Source organism: Malus sylvestris, chromosome 5 (assembly GCF_916048215.2).
Source record: "Malus sylvestris chromosome 5, drMalSylv7.2, whole genome shotgun sequence".
Classification (NCBI taxonomy): domain Eukaryota; kingdom Viridiplantae; phylum Streptophyta; class Magnoliopsida; order Rosales; family Rosaceae; genus Malus; species Malus sylvestris.
Window position 1 is genome coordinate 34,993,963 of NC_062264.1, and position 24,404 is coordinate 35,018,366.

At 37.6% G+C, this 24,404-nt stretch overlaps 1 protein-coding gene and 1 long non-coding RNA gene across 2 annotated transcripts; both read right to left on the reverse strand.

The window, feature by feature from the left end:
* Positions 1–6,139: 6,139 nt before the first annotated feature.
* Positions 6,140–7,474, reverse strand: LOC126620911 (uncharacterized). Its single transcript, XR_007622730.1, has 2 exons — positions 7,116–7,474; positions 6,140–6,815 (listed from the first exon to the last, which is right to left on the reverse strand). It is a non-coding gene; the product is annotated as an uncharacterized LOC126620911 (long non-coding RNA).
* Positions 7,475–14,601: 7,127 nt separating this feature from the next.
* On the reverse strand, positions 14,602–16,259 carry LOC126620670 (uncharacterized). Its single transcript, XM_050288894.1, has 2 exons — positions 15,958–16,259; positions 14,602–15,294 (listed from the first exon to the last, which is right to left on the reverse strand). Exons 1-2 carry the CDS (start codon positions 16,180–16,182, stop codon positions 14,770–14,772), a joined length of 750 nt encoding a protein of 249 aa, XP_050144851.1. The 5' UTR covers positions 16,183–16,259; the 3' UTR covers positions 14,602–14,769.
* Between the last annotated feature and the right edge of the window lie 8,145 nt (positions 16,260–24,404).

The following is a 24,404-nucleotide window of genomic DNA, read 5'->3' on the forward strand; positions in this document are numbered from 1 at the left end:
GCATCAAGGAACTAATCCAAGTTCATCTTCCTAATTCAAATATTAGCAGTAATCTTTAAATCATCCTTGAAGTGTAGTGTGTGAGATAGCCATGCTAATGCAATTTCAAGTTTTTATTTTTAAAATCATCATATGCAAACTAGCAACCTTCTCACGGGATATACACTCAATCACACATGTGTTTAGTTTTAATGTGTTTCGCTCAAAGAAACAAATGTGAAATTTCTACCATAAGCTTGCATAAAGATCACTTCTCCACAGTCATAATTGCAAAACTTAAATCAAGAGGACTTTTATTGGATGTAATGAGGCTTAGGGAGAGGGTTATTCAAATGAAAGAATAGGTAAACACAAGTTCCAAGCTACATTGCAAGCAATTCTTTTGTTTAGATTTATAAGAACTCAAGCTCTCCAACGATTCTTCTGATACCTTCAATCACACCCTTAAACTGAAACTTTAAAAACTTTTTATTTTCTTTGTATACAATCTTTCTTTCTTTTTTTTTTTTTTTTTAAATACAAACATGAAATACCCCCACACTTATTCTTTTGCCAAACACCTTCAAAGTACTTCACAAATGTTTCTCATAAGACAATCTCACATTGCTCACTAGCTTGCTTGGAAAGGGTAAGGAAAAAAAATGTTTCAGGTATAAGGGTAGACATATCTGGTGATAAGAAATAAAAGGCTCAACATATACGGCTCAAATTGGCAATCTAATGATATCATTTTTCTTTGGGAAACATGGTTATTTGGGCCATGGTGGTAAACCTAATGCCTCTATCATTTCCAAGTTCATGCAATCAATGACAAACATTTCGAAAGATCGTTACGCAAGTTCTAGAGATGTATCTCACATAAGTTCATCACACATGAAAGAATAGGAGTGTATGAAAAATGCACACTTTCAATAGGCTCAAAAAACTCACATAGGATGTATATGGTCACTAAATTCACATATGAAGCTTTAAGTCATACTTTAGTTTCACATTAACAAGGCTATGTGCATTTGGTTTTTCAAAGATGGTCAAACATGTACAAAACTAACAAGAGAATTAGGAATTTCACAAAACACATGTTAACTAAGTTCTTGATGATCATGGTTCAAATTTGATCCAATTATATCATTGGGTCGAGAAACTAACAAAAATCTAATTCAAAACAATAAGGGAAACAAGACAATATTTTTGGATTTTTAAATTTTCCGATTTTTTATTTATTTATTTATTTATTTATTTTTTAATGAAAACAAAACTAATTAAGAAAACAAAAAGCAACAACACAAAAACAAATGAAACCAGTTCGTAGTTAAAGGTACAAAAAATTTCAATTTGGTCATTTTTTATACTCTTTACCCCCAAACTTAAACTGGACATTGTCCCCAATGTCAGAAAACACTATAATGCAAGTAAAAATAAAATAAATAAATAATAAGAAACAAAATAAAACAATTGGACTGAAAACTTCCCTAATTTGCAGTAAAATCAAGCGATGACCCCCAAGCTAAAATTCTGCAATCAACTTCAAGGGTGGAAATAACCAAAAGTTCCTGCAAAGAAAAGAAATAATTCAGTTAAGTAATACAAGAAAATGTAAAAAAAATGCAAACGAAAAATTGAAAATCACGATAAAAGACAATGAATAGAACTAATAAGTGATCATTGGTCGTGCTTGTTGACTTTCCACAGCTTTCCTCTTGAACTGGGTGACACTTAGCTTTTTACTTGCAAGTGATGATTTGATGATATTGTACGGCGAAGCTTTGCTCTTTGGTGATGTTGCAGTTCCTTATTTGTTCTCCAAGCAGATGTGGCAGCTTCTCTAGTTCTTCAGCTCGGACTCCTTGTGCTGGGTTGATTGTACGAGCTGCATTCTTCTCTGCTTGTTTCTTCTGTACGTTGTCTCCACATGCTGCTGGTATCATTTTCGCTTGCCTTATCTGTTCTTCAGGTAGATGTGGCAGCTTCTTTGGAAGTACATCAGCAGTGGAAGACGAGTACTCGAGAGCAATTTCTCCATGTCCTGCAGGTTAGAACAAAGACAAGGAAAAGGACATGGAGAATGCATGATATGAGATATTCTTGCTTTCAACCTTTATGATATGAAATACTTTTGCTCTGGATGGGTTGTTTGCAGGGGTATCCCAGGGAATGAGGAATACAGTGTGACTCGAGAGGGTTCTTTGGGAATGCATTCTCGGAGATGAAGAAGTGTTGAGAGGGTGTGCCTTTGCTGTGGAAGGCGAAGGTAAATACTTATAGGACTTTTCTTCACAACCGGAACTATTCTCTCACTCATTGTCGGCAGCCGGTGGATGGATGAATAGTACAAATTACGCGCTTTCTGACAAAGCTGCCCGTAATTTCCGCAAAGCTGCCAGTTGCATGTGACGAGTGACGACACGTCTAGACAAATTGATCTTTTGAAATCCGGGGTTCGGCTCGTGGTTTCTGAGCAAGCCCAGCTTTTGAGAAATGCAACGCCTCTTTTGAGAAAAGAATTCGGCTTTTGAGAAAGGAGCCCCGACTCTTCGATTTGCGAGAGGACGCTTCTCTGAGGAGCGCCTCTCCGATTTCTTCTTTTTATAGAGGCGCTAATTTTGTTCCACAACACACTTGAGCTCCCTCTTGTAAACACTCCCTCCTGTAAACTTCCAAAATCTTAATCAGTCCGACTCTCTTCTTTCTTCACCACCTTCAGAAAATGTCTGGCCCGTCCGATCGTCGTTTTGACTTGAACATTGGTGAAGAGGCAGCTCCGCCTTCACCAGACAACATATGGCGCCCATCTTTCATATCCCCTACCGGTCCTCTTACCGTTGGGGATTCGGTGATGAAAAATGACATGACCGCTGCGGTGGTGGCCCGGAACCTTGTCACTCCCAGAGATAACAGACTGCTCGCTAGACGGTCTGATGAATTGGCAGTTAAGGAGTCTCTGGCTCTTAGCGTGCAGTGTGCGGGTTCTGTGTCCAACATGGCCCAACGCCTATATGCTCGAACCCGTCACGTTGAATCGTTGGTGGCTGAAATACAGAGTCTCAAAGAGGAGATTAGAGGACTCAAGCATGAAAATAAACAATTGCACAAGCTTGCACACAGTTATGCCACCAACATGAAGAGGAAAATTGACCAGATGCAGGACACTGATGGTCAAATTTTACTTGATCATCGGAGGTTTGTGGGTTTGTTCCAACAGCATCTGCCTTCGTCTTCTGGGGCGGCACCGCGTAGTGAAGCTCCAACTGATCAACCTCCGATACCTCCTCCTTTCGTGGCCCCGCCGACTGCTGAAGCTCCGCCGACTACTGAAGCATCACCTGACCAATGAATGCTATTAGTTCACACATCATTGTAAAATATTTTTAAGTTAATGTTTTTTTATTTTTTTTTTTTTTATTTATTTATTTTATATTTTATATTTTTTTTTTATGTAAATTAATGTAGAAAGACTTTGGTTAACCTTCCCCCACACTTAAACTAAATAACACAAACTTACAGAAATTAACCAAATAACACAACTAACTAAACAAAACAAAATGAAAGCAGTAAAGATAAGGGTGTAAGAATTCAAATCTGATTTGGTTAGCGATTCCAAAGTCTCCCTTCGTTGAATGCTTGGGTTGCCTCCCAAGAAACGCTTGATTTAACGTCTTTAGCCAGACGAATCTTTCCTTTAAACTCCCCTCGGCTCCAAAGCATGGAATTTATCTTTTAATGGGAGGTGATACTTGAAATGATTCGGCAATGGTTTAAATTCAAGAGTGGGTGCCTGAATCATCAAAATCAGAAAAATGTTAGTATAAATAAAAATTAAAATTGGAGAAGATGGCTTACTTTCTTTTTCCGACACAAACTCAATGACAAACACCACATCTTTGAACATTTCTGGGATTTTGAACTTGGCCAGGTTTACTATGATGGTTGTGGCTTGTCCCGGGTCATCAAACTCAACTGCTTTGGGCTTGATTGTCTCATGCACAGCCCCTTGGATGAATTCTTGATCTGCTTCAACCACTTCATTCTCTTGAATCGTTCTTCTTGGGAAACAAAGGCCTTTGAAATATTCAACACGATCTAGAACTTGCTTTGTTGCACCAAGAATTGGAATATCCTTTTGTACCTTTGGAAGATCTTCCACAATGTCTTTTTCACTCTCTTCTTGCTTGGGAATCAAAAACCTGCTAGGAAAAAGGACATTGGGAGGAATATCATTAGAATGAAGTGAATTTAGAACTCCCTCACCTGAGTTGGATGACATAGGGATTTGAGGAGCTTGCAGTAAGAATTCTTCTAAACTGCCCAGGTCGTCCTCCTCCTCTTCTGCTTGCAGCAGCAATTCATCCATGTTCGGGCTGTGTTTGGATGGTTCTGGGACAGCTTCATCCTTCATGTCACCTTCCAAAGTGATAGCATCGTGGATTTCAAAATCTTCCTTCGAATTTTCAACAGTTGAACTGGAGAGTTCACTTTGCTCTTGAATTTGTACCATGAATTCCATAATCTCTCCCATTTGACTCATCAATTTATCCAACTTCTTGTCTTGATTTTGTTGGTCATGCGTCAAAGAGGTTAGTACTTAAAGAATTTGATCACTATCCATGGACATACTTGAATTTGATTGGAATTGTTGTGGGGTATGCGGTGGTGGCTGCATAGGCGTTAAATAAAACTCCTCAGATTGCTGCCAATGTCCATCTTGTTGAGCCTCCTTGTCTTGATTTTGTGAGCCCTGCACCAAAGAATTTAATTCATTAAGAATTTGATTATAATTTATTGACGAACCTGAGTTTGATTGAGCATATTGCATATGTTTTGAATAGAAATCCTCATTTTGCTGCCAATATCCCTCTTGTTGGAATTGTTGAGGTTCCCCCCACATATAATTTGAATGATCTCTCCAAGCCGAATTGTAAGTGTTGGAAAACATGTTGTTGCTTGGTTGATCATAGCCTTGATAACCCCAAGCATCTTCGTTCACAGTGAATTGAGGATGTTGATATCCTTGCCCATAGGGCACATCAAATGTAGGGACACTTGGCATTGTGGTCCGTTCGGCATTATGAGTCAATTGAGCAGTGAGCTGTGCCAATTGAGCTTGAAAGGTCGCAAGTGTCATGTCTTGCTCCATTTGTACCTAAAATCAAAGAAAGAAAAATAAATCAAATATCAAAAGTAAAATACACAAACACCAATATAAACATAAACAAAAAACAAAAATAAAGGGATTAGCAAAGTTGCTAATCCCCGGCAACGGCGCCAAAATTTGATGCGAGAATTACTTGACACACAAATTAAACCCTCTTTTTTGACAATTGTAGTATAGATGTAAGTAGGGTATCGTTCTAGGCCGGGGATTAGGAGGGATTGCTAATCTATTCTAAATTAATTTAAAAATATTAAACAAGACTCAAGGACACAAAACTAGGCTAAAAACTCTAATAACTCGAAACACACGTAGAATGACTCAAAATAATGGAAACAATCAAATTAAACACTAGGAACTGAAATGGACAGAAATTGAATTAAAAGACTAACAACAATGAAAACTAACTAAATAATATAATTTAATAATGGGGGGGTTTGGTTTTGATGAAAAGTAAATTAAACTTAAATAAATTACAGAATTGACAAAAACATGAAATTAAGGTGAAATGATAAGTGACGGATTAGCTAGAGGGTTCTTCTCCACACATGACACATATGCAACCTAAATTGATTTTCAGTTGTTCTTTCAATAAATTGTAAATCTCAACGCCCCAAATTAACCGTGAATTGCACTAATTAACCCTCAGTTTTTCCACAATGTTATTGGGTTGGATGATTGCATACGACAACCCAAAACATTCCCTACAAGTTCCCTACATGAATTGCATAATAGAGATACAAGCAAGAATCATTAAGTTCTATGAAAAACATAAGCATTGACGAGGCACTCGTTACTATGATTTGCATGAAACTTATGCCAAGAATTTACTTAACGTGATTGTGACTAGCAACCTTCACTACTTGTGAATATAAGTTCATAACGATTACGTGAAATTCACTTATATTCTAGCATCAAATTCATGCATGTAAATTAAGTATGCATCCTTAATCGACATACAAAAATAAGTTATAAATCAAGCAGTTAAGCAAATTAAATCACAACTCAGAAATCACAACTGAAGGTAATCAATTCATATTACAAATATATTCATGGCTTTGAATTAACCTCTAGCCAAAATAAATTTAGTTACACATTTTTATCAAATTAAATCAAAAGTAAAACATAAGTTTGGAAAGATTTAACCGAGAAGAATGGAGTGAAGCCTCTGCTTTGTGCTCTGCGCAGTCCTCTTCGTTCCTCGCCAGTCTGCCCGTGCCTTCTCATGCGCCAGTTTCTGTCAGTCTCCCTCTCCTCACTGGTCTCACACGCTGCCCAAAAGGCAGCCTTCTTTCCTCTCTCCCGCGCCCAACAGCCTCTCGGTTTCTCTCCTTCTCACTTCTCACTGTCCCCACGTCCTGACATGCGCTTCCTGCGCTCCCCCCTTTCTGCGCAGTGCCAGTCTGCCCATTTCCTGCACTCAAAGCAGCCTGCTCTCCTCTGCGTGCTGCAAGTCTTTTTCAAAGCTGCAAGGGCAGCTCCCCTCTTCTCTCTCCGCACGTCTCTCTATTTTATTCTTTCTGTTTTCTTTTCTTCACACGCTGTCTTTCTTTTTATTCTTTTTTTCGCACTACCTCAGTGCTCTCCCGTCTGTTTCCACCTCTCTCACCTACTCTTATCTGCCCTCTCTGACCTCCTCTTTTCCTTGATGTCAATTAGCTTTTTTATCCTGAAAATCGATGAGTCAAAGTAAGTCCCCATTATTTAATTTTTCCAACTGAACTTGAAAGCAGGAAAGATAACGGACAGGCCATCCTCTTTATTTTCTGCCATTCACTTCCTTTGTTTTCTGTTTTTAGTCTCTTTATTCCTCTGTCAGTGCACTTTCATTATTTTTCTAATGGTCCACCCGTGTTTCACTTTTCTGTTTATTATTTAAAACTCATTTGTGCTATTTTTATTTTCTTTGCATAAAAGATCCTATAAACACAAAAATAACGTAAATAGCTCAAAAATATAAAGAACTAACCAAGAAAAGACGAGTGAATTTGAAGTAAAAATATATATAAATATGATCCGATCACTTCACACAGAGCATGGGCGTTTGTGATTCAGTTGGGAAATCAAATAGCGGTCTGATGGAGTTCAATCTAAGCAAGAGAAGGTGGATCGGAAAGTAAGTGGAAAAGCATTGGCAATGAGGAGGACAAATTAGAATATTGGTGTGGTGTTTGGTTTCCTTGGGGTTTTTTTTTTTGCAGATTTTGGAGATCCACGGCGGAGGTGAGAAAATGAGAGAGAACCGACATAGTTTTGCATGTCGTTTCCTACAGACAGCGCCAAATGTTGATGCACAAAACCAGAGGTCTTGGAACAACGTAAATCCGACCGTGAATATGCAAGTAATGTAAATAACACAAGATGTATTGTGGTTCACCCTAAGGTTTGGGCTACGTCCACACTGATTTATTTGAGGGAGAGAGAGCTCTGAGAGTGAGCTTGGAGAGGGGTGAGAAGGCTTAGGAATTGGCCTCCCCAATTGTGAGGGTGAAGGGTCCTTTTATAGAATAAGGACTCCTCACATATTACATATTTGCCCCTTCCTTTATCACATAATTACATTTAAGTCCCTCGAGTATTTATACGAAGTCTAAATACGAGGCCCTAAATATGGTATAAACACTCGTCATTCATGCAAATGCGGTGGCACATTGTGTGGCTTGCTATAATCTTAATCATTGAGCTGTATCTTTTTGGGATAATGTCGGTCTTCCATGATTAATGAGTTGTTTGTCTGATGATTATATCAGAACGTGATTTGTTTTGTTCCTAGCATTGGTCGCTCTTTTTCTTCCTTTAGGGATTTTCCCAGATGGTTTGCCTGGGGTGAGGTTTTTTCAAAGCCACGTTCTTTGTCAGGCTCTCTATGTATTGGTTTCTTTGGTATATTATGAATGAAATCCCTTATTACCTTTGAAAAAGAGCGAGAACTAGGATTAGTTGGTGGGGTTTAGGTACAGGAAGAGAGCTATATATATCACTCAAAATTGGAATGCACACAGCACACTTCAATAGTACAAGGACTCACATGAATCCCAAATGAGTCCCACTTATTATAAATAAATAGTCAATTTATGTAATCCAACCAACCAACCAACAAAACGTATTGTATGGGAAGATGTTTCAATTTTAACCTAGCCCGACCAAATCTGAATTTTTGCACTCAAATTTGAATCTCCTTTGATGTCTTGTTGGCCACAGTTTTAGCCTCTTCCCCCAAGAAAGATGGGCTAGTGTTCCACCCCACAAAAGAACAGTTATCTCAGTTTGAAGTACAGATCTCAATTTTAATCCCGTTTGATAATTTTCAATTCATTTGAGCCGACAACCGGAATTTAAAAGGATGTGCGAGAAGTAAAATGGGGGTTGTAAATAGCACTACCCATTTCAAATGGTGGTATATATCCGTGTGTGTATATGTACTATGTATAATGCCAATAAGGATGATATTATTTTTGGAATTATCATGAAAAATAATATGTAGCAGGAGAAAAATCAACAAATAAAATAAATAAATTGTGATAATTAAGAATGTAGGTAGGCAAAACTTGAAGGAGTATGATGAAAATAAATTCTCATTGAATGTTCGTTAGGTATATTAATGAATTGGTCTACTAAATGCCCATAATTAGCTCCACGCAGGAAGCCATTAAAACGGTATCACTTTGACAATTTGTAGCTGAATGATGTTTTCAAACATTTATAGGATACAACCATATTTTTTGACATCACTATCCCTTATTTTAATTACGCACACACCACCATTAAATATCTCCCTGCTCTCTCTCTCTGGAAAGTAATTTGGAAAGTAATTTGCATGGCACGGATATATTGTCATGACCGTTACGGTAATGTCTTGTATCGATAGTACAAGATAAGTTAACACGTGCCCGTGTAACATTGACACGAGATGCGAGTGTCCTCTAAGAGATTTTTTCGTGTGTTGGGAAACGGTCTGATGCACCAAGTGTCATAATACAAGTTATTAGAATTTTTATTTTTTTTCAATTTTCCAACCATTTATATTATGATACTTGGTGTACCAAACTGTGCTTCTATCACACCGAAAATTTTCTATTTGTCTAAATATGATGACGTAGAAAAGAAAGAAAAAAGCTAGTATGCCCTATTCATGTGATTTAATGCAGAGGATGACCAACGTATTGAAACACTTTTAGTCCCAATCAGAGATTAATGAGTTTCCTTAATGTGTGTGCTTGTATCTTGAGGAATTCACGAATACATACATGATATACACATACACATGTAGGCAACCAATCGACCAGACATTTTACCAACCGCCACGGGGTGTGTTGATAGAAAGATTTTTCAGTGTCATCGATACACGTAATAATACATCACGTGTCACTACACCAATTGTGGGATATGTGTGTTAAAAAGTTAATAACTTAAAAAATAAAATTGCTCACAACTTGTATAAAAACACGTGGTGTACTACTCATGTTCTGGTCACAATGAAAAATTTCTTGTGTTGATGGTCGACTGCTTGACTCTCGTATACAAAAACCAAATCGTTAGTATCTCGTATTGTACATGCCTGACCCAATTATGGTACGTCATGAGAGCAACTCCACCCTTGCTTATTGTCTTGGGGATAGGCAACCTAATACACTCCCCCCTCTTAGAACACTTCAGCCCACTCTGGCAATTGGGCTCAAGGCAAGCTCGATCGAGAAGTTAGGCAATAGTCGCCCAGCGCCCTGCCTATGTGATGTAAGTTGATGTTAGCTATAATTTAAATAATTATAAAAATTATAAAAAAAACTAATTAAAAATATAAAAAAATTATAATTTTTTTCTATAAATACCTAACAATGTTCTTCCACTTTACACTACATTCCAATATTTTCAAATACTTTTAATCAACCTTTTATTATTATCCGAAATTAAAAATAAAGTCATCTTTTATTATTTTAAAATAGAAAATACTAATATTTTAATACGAATTGTCTGAGTTATTCAGCTTAGGAGTAGATATGCATTTGGGCAGTTACGGTTCATCTAAGGGAATTGAGTTGTTTATTGCCCAGAGAGGCCTTACTACACTGGAAGTGCTCGTATACATATATGATATACATACACATATACATACAGGTAGATGAGGATTGATGAGGATTATTTGGATAAATATAAGAAGCTAGAGAGGACAGTCAGGAAGAGGAGGGTGTGTATTTAATAGGGCATGAATGCTAGCATGGGCAAGTATAGGTCTAACCTGAATTTGTACATCTTGAGTCTCTTTCCCTTAATTTATTTTGGGAATAGTTTTCTCTGCCATTATTTCCTTTCTGGATTAAAATCAGTAGCATCAAATTAAGAAGGGGCGCCATAGTAGGTGAGAAACTAATGCTACTCTGCTTTCAAAACAATAAAATAAATAAATAAATATAAATTGTCACGCCTTAAAAATGGGCACGTAACAGTGTCACGCTCTATTATTAACACAGTACTATAGTGTTAAAATCCAACACTATAGCACTACATTCCTAATAGAACGTAAGGCTATTTGAGGGGAATAAAATAATTTATTTTTAAGCAGTATGGAAGTGGATATCATTTTGGTAAAACGAAGAGTAAAAGGGCAACTGAATTTGGATAAAATTTTTACATAGGAAAAAAACTTCACAATCTACAACAAAACCAAAGAGTTTAAGGTAATTATCATACTAAACCGACTCTTTAGTACGATTTGGAAAGTACAAAGCGCTAGGTTTGGTTACACAAGATTCCTTCAAGACAGTAAGGGAATCAGGCATATGTTCGAACCAAAAACCTGTGGAAAGTCAATGAGTGACTAAGAAGTTGACAAGTAACAACAACGCTTGTCCCGACTTTAGTCCAAATCGTCTATTCGTAGGTGCACCGATCCTGTAATAAAGTAGATAGGGGTGAGTATCACAAACGCTCATCGCTCCCCCTCAGGGAATCCACCCTAGCTAGGTTTGAAAATAGTATACGACACTATTTATACTATAGGAAGATGATTGATGCACAACAAAAGCTTTGTTTAGTTTTGAAAATAGATTGTATGCTCACACAATTTCTTTTTTAAAAGAAAAAGGGATCCCAATAAATCGCTACATGCCTAATGAGCAATCCAATGACCAACTACCCCTTACCTGGACCAACTACGAACGAACATACTTATGGTAAGGTGTAGCAAGAGTGTCCTTTAATGCTCTACCCTTAGATATCCTAGTACCTCTCCTAGAAAGGTAGTGGTACTAATCCATTTGTAGTAGCCCATTCGAAGGTTTAGGGAATTGAAACCCAAGATGGTCGCTATGCTCCCTTCACTCTCAAGTCATCACTTTAATTTGCAGCATAAAACAACATGCATATCATGATATAAAACAAAACCATTTTTCCTCATGGTTCTATCACAACAAAATCTATGTAGCTTTCACAGGCATTCGTATATTTACATGTACATACATTCACAAAATTCCATAACTACGGTAAGTGAGGATCCTCCTACCTGGTCTCCAAACCAAGGAAGCGATATTCCTCACCAATACCTCGATTCCAAAACTAAAATGAAAATCCATGTCACTACTGAAATAGCTTGACTTCAAGTACTTGAGCAAGCTCCTTGATCACCATGTACTTCTTCCAATTTCTTTTCGATTCTAAACTCTATATAACTATATCTATGTATGCATATAGACTTCAATCTCTACGTAAACTAATGCAAGCATTGCATGCCATCCTATTCTCATACAAGTGCTTATCTTGGTTTTGAAGAGAAATGACGATGAGCTTGTCCTATTTATACTAGTAGGAGACGGTTAGTAAACTTAATAACCAAGTAAAAATACTAATAAAATATAGAAACTTAAGACCAGTTCTTATACTAATGGCAATGAGGTGTCAATTGCATGGAATAACCAAAAGACACGTCCACGTATGTAGCTTCACATAGTCACTATGTATAGTGCTCACTAAGCACTCATGTCTTCTCACAAATGGCCACCTGCTGCTTAAATTTCATGAGTCACATACACACATGTCCTTTGTAAGCAAATCTAAAGTCATCTCCTCTTTGTCTTGTCCACTTGGCTAAGCAATAAAGCTTAGTCATGTAATTGTAAGCATGAAATCACTTAGCTTGCAACATGCATAACGGCTAACATGGTTGAAATGTAGAAAACATCTACAATACACCCTAATATCTCCAAATAATATTATAAAAATATGGGATCTCACATAAATAAAAGATGGTGTTCTTCCTATTAAAGGGTCAAAAACATGTGTTAATATTGTGGAGGGATTTTTCAGTGTCGGGAACACATTATGGTATACTAAGTGTAATAATACAATTGGTTCGAAACTTGAAGAAAGAAAATTTTCAACCAATTAGATTACAACACTTTGTAACTTGGTGTAGCAAACCGTGTTCTCGACACACTGAAACATTTCTCAATATTGTGGTGCAAAACCCTTAGCTTCAAATTTTGGTTGGGAATTTGGTGTTGTGTTTAATTAGTTGGAATGCCCGGGAACTTATTGTGATGATGTCAAACTCAACAAGGAACCTTAAAACTCATTACATTCCTTACAATTTAGAAAGAAAAAGAAAACAAAACACAAATTATGCCTTTTATTTTGATGAAATACACATAGTTGCCCCCACAAAGATAATATGATAATGAATAAATCAGCTTGATTGTAAGATGCTTGTAGTTTAAATAATTATGAGCGTTTATCTCTACATTTGAAGGTTTGTGTTCAAATCTCCACTCTCCAAGTATTTGACAAAGAATAATCAACGTGCTCATTTTGCAGTATGAATATATGTACTTAGTATGAAGAACCAGCAGATTTCATAGCCGATGTTTTGCTTGATGATGGGTGTAAATGTTTAATTTATCTATATTAGCGCGTGGCACTCTTTTTCATAGATTATACTGAAAGCCCCACAAAGTTTTACCGAGGCGACACATACACCGTATCATTTCATACGGGAGAAAAACTAACATGAAATATATTCATCATCATCATGACATTCCAATTTAATGGTACAGTGTTATGGGAAATTTTTCTACACATAACATTGTATTACTAGATCGTAAAGTTACAATTTTGATGAACCATTTTATATAAGTTGCACTGCGTGTGGGCATTTTTTCATCAATCCATATGGTACTCATTTTTGAAACTGGATTCCCTTCGGATCCAATAAACCCGAGTCTGCTGAGCAGGTGATTCGGGCCGTTGAAATTTGATTCAATAGCTACAAACAGAGGGTCCTCTGAAAGTTATAATAATTATAGCCGTTGGATTAAATTTCAACAGTCTAAATTGCATGCTCAGCAGGTTCAGTATATATGGATCCAGAGGGGATCCAGCTCCCTCATTTTCAATTAAAAAAGAAAATTGTAAAGTTAGGGTAGGCGGAAGTAATTAGTATTTTTCTTGTGGCAGTGGGCAACGTTAAAGCAACCTCACTAAAGGTTCATTAAATCAGATTTTAATTCTTCTAAAATTAAAGTGCATTTACTGCAGCTGATTATGACATTATGTAATGGCACTGATCTTCTAATGTAGGCGATTCAGAATGAGGTTTTAGATTTTTAGGTTGATGCTTGAATTAGAATCCATTTCCTAGATAACATGGCATATGAAAACGGATATCTGTTTGCAGTCGTAGTCAAGTTGGTTAGAACACTGTGCCCGACTCTCTGCTTTGAAATTCAAATTTTCTCTCAATTTAAATATATTAGAATATCGCTCGAATTAATGAACAACGTAAATTTGCTTTTCTTTGCTAACAGAAGATATGCTAAAATCTATTAAAATTGCTGCCAATTTTGCAATGGGAAGTGATATTGTCACTTCAAAAATCTCATTCTATACTCCTCACAATATATTTTTCTTTCTAAATATAGAAAGTTTGAAGTGTAGAATGAGAATTTTGAAATGCCAATAACAATTCCCTTATGCAAAATATAAAACTCTTCCTCATTTTGTGATCCAACAGCCATGCATATATAGTAGCAGCATGCTGCCAATAACTTGCCCCAGAAGGAACAACATTAATACAGAAACCAAATTTCATAAAACTTTTTGTTCCTTATCACGGATTTAATATTAGCCCTGTTTACAAAATTAGGCCAGGATTCAAGGAACTTCAGCAAACTAATACATGAAATTCAAAAAACACGACCAATGGTTGGTTTGCTTCACTCTCTGCACCCGACTTCAAATCTTTTTTCTTGTGGTTTATATGAATTTAATGTAAATTATTTATCGTCTGCTAAAAAAAATTTCAATGATATTGACACACACTGACCGGAGTCGAGGATTATTGGCCGTCACCTCTCTCTCTCGCCTCCATTTTTTGGGTGTCGTCGGCCAACACGCTTTGACTCCGGTCGAGGTGTGTCAAATATACAAGCAAATCAAAATTTGGAAAAACTAATGAAGGCATAAACTGATAGAAGTCTAGTAAAATTATGCTAGAAAAAGCAACCAACCTTTTGAATGTACATATACTCTTCTATAGGAACTAACAGATCTAATTCTTCAGAGAAAAAAGACTAGTTGTAGAATATCATATACAAAAATCATATGAAGCATGATGAACAAGTCTTCTCTTCCTCTCAATTTGATCTGTTGAGATCGATCCGAGGTTTCTTCACCGTAGGCAGCGGAACAACCGAATTGCACCTAGGACATTTAGGGTTATTTCTCATTATCAACACATAAGATAGGCAACCAGGACACCCTGCTGCAAATGGTGATGCGTATTGCTTGTCCTCACTGTCTGCCTCCTCAGTTTCTTTGATGGATGACGACGACGATGAGTAAGTTGGCGAAGATGACTTCAACATGGACGAAGATCGCCTCTTGATCGGTTCCTTCTCTGCTCGTTCGAGGGCGGATTTTACCTTGTCCAAAGTGCACAGGCTCTGGTTACTGCATGAGGGTGGTGGTGATGATGAAACCAGTTTCAAATCAAGGTTAGAGCTGGTATCATCAAAGAGATTTAGTGGGATTTTCGACGATGGCGATGGAGGGAAGTTCAAATCTTGCATCTTTGGAACTGTTGGATTGGTTTGGTTGTTTTGATATGAGATTGAATGTGAATTTTGGGCACTGCACCTTTGAAGATACACTTTCCCTGACTGCAAACAATCAATATAATATATATTAAGTACAGAAATAAATAATAATAAAAAGGTGAGTTGAATATTTACAATTAATCAATTTATTGACATAAAGATATAGCTTTTAAAGAATTTACAGTGGGATTAGAACTTGCAGAGCATTGAAGAACATCATCAAAATAATTGATTAAATACATGATATTAATTACACCCTTTAATATTCATTAAAACTATGGAAAGATTGTAAATTTAATAAACACCAAAAGGCTCTGTGCAACTGCAGAGGAAATTATATGCCAATAATGAAAAGAGAAAATGCTGTTGTATTGAATTTTATAAGGAAGAACAAAAAAAAAATGTTAAATTGCAGAAAGTTACAACTTTCTCAGCAACCAAACAGGCATTTATAAATCAATGAATTAAGCAAAAGAAAACACATAATCGCATACAGACAATATCAGTTAAAACTCGTGAAAGAAACAGAATTGAATGTCATGAAACCAGAATTCAAAGCAATCTGATCGAAAACAAGAACACAACAATACAAAACCACATCAAAATCAAGCTCCCAAGCCTTATCCACCAAGTAATGTAAAATAGTTTTCCCGGAAAAATTATGGAACACACTGTTTGATTAATTCTCGGGAAACAAACATGACCCAGATGAGAAAATCGACCAACCTTCAAGTCCAAGCGCTTTTCCCAGCCATTGGGGACCTGTAAGTCGAGGTCCAGTTCCTGGGAGTCGTTGGGAAGAGTTGAAGGAGACGACCCACTACCACCAAGCAAGTCTCTTGTAATCAGAGCAGTTGATTTCTCACCACTAGAACCACTCCCAACGCTCAGATGCTGATCGTCACTGTACCCACTTAGAACCCGAAACAGAGAGCTCACCTCAGCAGCCATTACTGGGGATTCACAGAGCCTTTTTTTTTTTTTTGAAACTGAGGGAGAGAAGGAAAGGGGGTAATTGGGATTATATACAGCCCAACTATATCTGGTAGTAAATATAGCCCGTTATGTAATATTTAAAAATAAATTGAAAATACATTTATGTTATTTTTTGATTGCTAATTTCATTAGCTATTATTAATAGTAGTTTGAATTTGAATTAAGGTACTAATAAATCTAATTGAATTTGATTAATTGCTTCATTTAATGTTTGCGATATTAATTGATGAGGTTGTGGGAGGGGTGGGAGGAGAATTCAAGAAAAGGAGGCACCTAAAGTTATGGTAGCATTAAATGCTTTTGGAAACCTAAATCTTTGAAGGTTTGTCTGAGATTGGTTCAATAAGAAGTATTTCTCTTCGTAAGCATTCGTGATAGAATTGCTTTTATTAAAAGCACGTTGAAAATTTTATAGGAAATTCTAATGCATCCTTGGAAGTTCTTGAAAAAAACCACTTTGACGTGCAAAGTGCTTTTTGAAAAAGAAGATGCATGATGAAGCATCAAATAGGTGCTTCTTCGATAAGCGTTTCTATGACCTAAAGTTGCCAACGCTATTTGCAATTTCCAGGACATTCATCGGGTGACAAAGATCCGATCAAAACCTTTGTAAGTTAACTGTGATTTGCGAGAGACAAGTCTACATTTTGCTTTGTGTTTAGCTTTCTTTTCAAATGAGATCCTCTCCGGATCCTCTTTATGAGGATTTCGGGAATCCTCCAATTATATCCGATCATCATACATCATGGGGTCAAAAAATATGGTAAATTTTTTTATTTAAAATTAAATATAAATAGATATAAATAGTACATGACGAAAATTGGCCGCATGATGTACGATGAACGGATATAATTGGAGGATCTTCGAGATCCTCATAAAGAAATCTGAAGATGATCCTCGTTCTTTCTTTTCGTCTGGCTCTGACCACGTGAATTAATTGGCAACAGTTGAAATTATATAGATCAAAGTAAATGGTATGATATTTGTAAGACTTTCAGATTGCACTCACAGTACAAGATTGAATTGAATGATCACAATTTGGCTAGGCACGATAAGATATCGATCTCATTGCAACTATATGTCATCCTCATCATTCATGTGACACAAGCCTAATACCGCCTTAATCTAATAGAGCTTTTGCTTACTTCCAATCAAAGAAACCATGAATTGATATTGACAGACATAAATATACAACTAGATCAAAGGTTAGTTTGTGTTTGCAAGTGGTCATTTACCACAGTGAAGGAAATGTGTTGAGCCCTTACATGATAGCGTGGGTTCAAACTTCGTCGGTGGTTAATCTAACTCCTAATTTAACAAAATTTATCGTTTGACAAAAAAAAAAACAGTTAGTTTGTGTTTTGTATTCATGCTAAGATTTGTGTTTGTGCATGTATTTGATGTATTGTTGATTTTTTTTTTTTCGACTGTGGAACGATAGCGGTTTATTAGAACGTTAACAAAAGGTAAAAACTTCAAAGATGGCATATTGGATTAAATCTGATGGGCGCTCAAATGCTAATATCAGTTGATAACTTTTATATCATATTATATATAGGGAATTATTATAAGCACTTCAAAAATCTTATTCTACACTCCTCACAATTGTATTTTTCTTTCTAATTATAAAAAGTTTGAAGTGCAAAAAGAGATTTTTGAAGTGCTAACGACAATTCTCTATATATATTGTTATTATATTCTGACATTTAAGTTTATATTACTACTATTCTTCTGGTTGGAGAAGTCGCACAAGTATTAAAGATGAAGCATGCAGTTTTCGATGCCAACATCAATATGGGAAGCCCTTGAGATGACCAAACCATGACAATATTTATATGCCTATACAAAAAGGGCAAAATAAACTCAAATACAGATAAGAAGAGGGGAATGACTTCTATGGCTCAGCAAGACCATTACAATGACATTTTGTTTTAATAAAATAAAAATATGGGCAAGCTTTTGTCGTATGTCTTTCTTTCATTAACATAAAATACCACATGACAATGTATTTGTGTCGTATAAGATGTTCTCAAAATAAGGGAACGAAAAATAGTAAACATCTTTTTGGTGTGTGGGTAAACGTCCAAACTTAATGGCTTTTATAATTGCTTTAGGGCAACATTCAATGGTCAAATTCGGTGCCTCCTCTGAGAATATATTGCTATATTCTTTTCTTCTTCTTTTTTGAAGAAATGAAGATATATTAATATTCCAATAGATGTTACATCAAATTTTGGATAAGGAGGTCCTAAATAAGGTCAGGAGGATCCTCAAACCAAACTACCTCATTGCCAATTGAAATAGCAAACTAAGCTAATCTACAGGCTATCCCATTACAAGTTTGAGGGACATGCACAAACAGAGTGGGATGGAGTGTAGCCACAATCTACCTAACGTCCTTTGCAAGCATCCCCAACGTCGAAACATCACTAGAGTACATATTGATCTTAGCTAGAGCATGAGTAGATGTAAGATCCCACATCGCCCAGGGGAGTGATCCTTATATGTATATTTTCATCCCTACCTAGCATGAGGCATTTTGGGAGCTCGCTGGTTTTGGGTTCCATCGGAACTCTGAAGTTAAGCGAATAGCGCGCGTGAGCAATCCCATGATGGGTGACCCACTGGGAAGTTCTCGTGTGAGTTCCCAGAAACAAAAACATAAGGGCGTAGTCGGGGCCCAAAGCAGACAATATCGTATTACGGTGGTGGAGCGGGTCTGGAATGTGGTGGACCTCGGGCCGGGATGTGACAGTAGAATCGCTCTCTACTACAACTTGATGTACCCCTAAGTGTTGTGCAAGCCGAAGGCCCTCCATCACTACCAATAACTTGATATGTAGCACTGAGCCAATCCCCTTTCTCCTCTAAGCCCTTGCCGCAACAAACCGCCCATTCTAGTCCTGAATTACCACGCCCACACCACCCACATTATTCGCCAACCGTGTAGCACTTGTTGGAGCAATATTAGAAAATATGAAAAATAACAATATAATTCCAATAATAATAATAATAAAGAAATTCACAACATCAATTATATATGAGATTAATATAAACAACTAGAGTGAAAGTTAGAATAACTGACAAACTTGGAGATTGAGGCTTGCATAAATGCAATGTCCTAAAGATAGAATTTCGTCCATACTCTTGTGCTTGTAGTTCGGTAGGCGTCAATCTCCCAAGATTCAACAATCTATAATCCGAAGTCAAAGCACTTCAATCTTCGGACTCTGGCGAACTTTATATATTCCGTACCCTTAAGACACGACTCGGAATTTGACACACAAATCATTTGAGAAACAAAGTGGGGAAACCCTATTTCTCAAAAGTAAAAATTAACTCTAATTTTCTATATTTAATACCAATGGTTTCATGGGTTTATATAGAATCCAACTTCTACTTATTAAAGAGATGTAACTTTTCATCTATAAGTATACATCACTTATCAAGGGAATATTACCTAAACAACATAACCTTTCTAAGAAATTGGTTAACACTATTTTTCATTCAATTATTAAAATTATATATTACAATATTTCATATTATAATATATAATTTCCAACAACACCATCCACATTAATCTTCACCCATCCCTCCTGAGGTAACAACCATATAGTTTGCAATGGCTTTTTAGGGAGCCTTGGCTTGGAGTTGGCCATCTGGAAAGCCTAGTGCCAATTAAGAACATGTTGAACCACCTCCATTGGCTGCCCTTACTTTCCTTCGCAAACCTTAGCATTTCTTTCGTGCCACACCGCCCAATGAAGCATACAAAAAATGTCAAAGTCAACTTTTTGTTGGTCTACCAACGAGACCAATCATTCCTTTATTGAATTGTCCCGTATGCTCACCAAACGCAGCCTAATAAGAGATGTAAAGCAAATCGCTCGTGCAAAGCTACCCTCCCCGAGCACATGACCCTCTATTTCAGGAACTTTGTTACACAACGCACACCCCACCTCCAATGAAACACCTTTTTTAGCAAGATTGACTTTAGTAGGGATAATACTTTGACTAGCCTTCCAAACAATGACTTTCATCTTCAAAGGTATTTTTGCCTTCCAAACAAATTTCCAAAGCTTCGTATATGAATTTCCACCAGAATTTGAGTTAGAATGATGAAGAGAGGGAGATTGCATAAACTTTCGAGCAATGTTATAACCCCTTTTAACCATGTAGAGACCCTAGTTGTGAAAATGCCAAATCAGACGGTTCGCCGGCAAACGAAAGTTAATAGGCATGGACCATATCATACTCACATCTTCCTCTGAAAATAAAGCCGACAACACATCGAACCTCCAAGACAACGTTACTGGATCAATTAACTCTTTCACTTTCATACTTTCTTGGGAGCTTGGAGCAACTGATAAGACCTTAAAAGTATTCAGTCTTCGGATCCATCTATCCTTCCAGACGTTAATTGACTCGCCATTGCCAACTACCCACCTGGACCCTCCCACCACCACCTCGCGTGCCTTCATAATATTACTCCAACAGAATGACCTATATGATGAGGTGGACTGTAACATCCCACATCGCCCAGGGGAGTGATCCTTAAATGTATATTCTCATCCCTACCTAGCACGAGGCCTTTTGGGAGCTCATTGGCTTCGGGTTCTATCGAAACTCCGAAGTTAAGTGAGTAGCGCGCGAGAGCAATCCCATGATGGGTGACCCACTGGGAAGTTGCTCGTGAGTTCCCAAAAACAAAACCGTGAGGGCGTGGTCAGGGCCCAAAGCGGACAATATCGTGTTACAGTAGTGGAACAGGCCCGGGAAATGGTCCACCCCGGGCCGGGATGTGAAGAATGGTATCAGAGCCAATCCCTGGTCGGAAGTGTGCCGACGAGGACATCAGGCCCCTAAGAAGGGTGGATTGTAACATCCCACATCGCCCAGGAGAGTGATCCTTAAATGTTTATTCTCATCCCTACCTAGCACGAGGCTTTTTGGGAGCTCATTGGCTTCGGGTTCCACCGGAACTCCGAAGTTAAGCGAGTAGCGTGCAAGAGCAATCCCATGATGGGTGACCCACTGAAAGTTGCTCGTGAGTTCCTAAAAATAAAACCGTGAGAGCGTGATCGGGGTCCAAAGCGGACAATATCGTGTTACTGTGGTGGAGCGGGCCCGAGAAGTGGTCCACCCCAGGCCAGGATGTGAAATGGACGCCTCCAAGAAAGATGACCAAGGAATTACCAAGCTTTAAAGAACTGTGCAACCAAAGAATCAGGTTGATAGACCAAACGCCACCATTGCTTCGCTAAAACTGCCAAATTAAACGCAAATAAATCCTTGAAACCCATACTACCCTCCTTTTTAGGTTGACATAACTTCTCCCAAGACCACCAATGTATTTTTCGGGCATTCAGATCACACCCTCACCAAAACCGAGCCATTAACTGATGTAGATTATCACAAAAAGTTTTTGGAAGCAAGAAACAATTTATTGCATAAGCCAAAAGAGTTTGAACAACTGCCTTAAGGAAGAGTTCTCTACCCACACTACTTAAGATCTTCCCATTTCCAACCCCTGAGCCGTTTAATCACCCTCACCTTAATAAAAGAAAAGGTTTGCTTCTTATTTTTGCCCACAAACGTAGGGAGGCCCAAATACCTTTCATGCCTCTCCACCAACTGAACTCCCAAAAAACCTGCTAGCATTTGTTGTTCATACAACCCTACATTGGCGCTAAAAGCCACGCTGCTCTTAGAGAAATTCACTACCTGCCCCGAAGCTTGGGAATAAATATCTAAGATTCATTGAACCACATAACACTCCTCAATATTAGCCTTGCCAAACAGAAAACTATTGTCTACAAAAAGTAAGTGGTGAATGTTCGGTGCCCCGTCACAAATCTGAATACCACTCAACTTGTCATTTCGTTCTCGCTTTGTAATAAGTGCCAAAAGACCCTCCACACATAGGAGAAATAAGTATGAAGTTATGGGGTCCCTTTGCCGTATACCTCTCGATGGAATAACATAACCTATCAGTTCACCATTTATCAAAAACGAATAAGAGACTGAAGTCACACAGGTCATAATCACCTTAACCCATTCCCTGGCAAACCCCAATTTAACCATCATAACCTCCATAAACGCCCACTCCACTCGATCATAAGCTTTACTGAGATCAAGCTTTAAAGCTAGAAAACCATATTTCCTTTTGCGTTTATTATAAAGGAAATGTCCAATCTCGGCAACCACTAGCAAATTGTCCGAAATCAACCGACCTGGCACAAAAGTACTTTGGTGAGGAAAGATGATAGTCGTCAGAATCTCTTTGAGCCGATTAACTAGCACCTTAGCTCCAATCTTGTAAATGACGTTACACAAACTTATGGGGCAAAGTTGCAACATTTCATACGGTTCGTTTACCTTTAGCACTAAAACCAACAAGCCTTCCATACACAATCTACCAGAATATAGAAAAGAACGCAATGCTTCCACCATATATGGACCAAAAATGTGCAAAAATTGTTGATAGAAAAGTGAGGACATACCATTAGGTCCCAGTGCCTTCGACGGATGCATTTGAAACAATGCCACTTTAATCTCTTCCTCCGTGTACAGTTTCAATAGGTCAGCATTCATTTCATGCGTGACCCTTGGAGACACTGCATCTAGTACCTGATGCAAGGCATTATGCAACGTACCTTGGGATCAGAAAATCTCCCACGTAGTGCTGACAGTGCACCTCATTGTGGTGTATACGACCACACAAGAAGCAATACGTCAGCAACCATTCGTATTGGAGTAGCACACCAATTAGATCACCTCATTCTGAGGCAGGTAGCCTCACTTGCATTCCTATACGCAGCGGTTGAAAGAAATCAAGGTTTGCCATTATGCGCATGAACTGTCCAACACAGGAACTCTCTCTGTCACAATCCACCATCACAAATCTTTGCAACGCCACACCAAGTTCCCTCATCCTTCATTCGCCTAGACATAAGGGATGGTGGAAGCCCATGCACACGTACCCAAAACTCTTGCTTTAGTAGCGAAATATCCACAGGCACCTCCAAACCTTTAACATTAGCCAAAACTAAAAGGGTTTTGCCAAACTACCACGGGTTGTTGCTTAACACACTTCAGTTCCTCCTTCTTACCAAAACAAAACATGATACGGTTACCATCGATTGCCATAACCTCCACATCTGCCTTCGGCATCCACAAATCCTTGAACACCCCCATCACTACATTGGGATTGATCGTCTTCCTCAATAATACCTTTCCTACCAAGAAAAACTTGGAACACCACAGCCGTTCCGTAGCCGTATCACTAATCACCACCAACAACCCCTCTTGCTCGGTAAGTTGGAACTTACAACGAAAAAGCCTGAGAACTCTCTCCATGGCACAACCCCGACAACCACAAAACACGTTCGTCCGATTGTCCGCTCAGAAACCTTAACTCTCCAACCCTGATCCAAGGGACTCTCACATCCAAGATGTAAGTAAGGACTAATTAATTGAAAGTTTGATCAATAAACAACATTCTCCCCCTTTGTTTTAATTTTCACTTTAATCAATTGAAAGTTTGATTCATGATCTATCTGGATGACAATTTTATCGGCGACATTCGATGTCCGTGGTTACCGTTTGTTTGGAAAAATTTTGAATCAGATTTTTTAGGTATAGAAAGGGTACAAGGAAACCAAAACTTTTTAAAAAGCAGTTTTTGATATGGTTATTGGATGAAGATCAAATCTTTTGCACTCAAAATGAATGTGGCCTCTCTATGGCCCCTATTATTGACTGATGCGTTTTTTTAAACTTATCATTTCTTACCTTCATTGTTATAAACTTAATATGTGTCAAACAATGATTGAGGCAACAAAAATGCCACACTTATTTTAAAGGGTAATGCTAGAGAGACTAAATTTGTAGACAAAATTTTGAAAACTAAAGGACATGGAAGTTGATGATTGGTTTATTACTTAAACGTTGATAAATATGTTTATTTCTATTGATGACACATCATTTAGGTTGCAAATTTAATCTTCCTAACCTTACCCTATTTTAAATGTAGAAGATTTATCTCATTGGATTGAGCTGCCGTACCATAACCGCCATATTTTATATTTTCTAAAATGTTACGTGGATTTATAGATTACTGCACTTGGAGCCAATGACCATTTGACTCAATGTCTCCGAATTTTAATTGTTGAGTT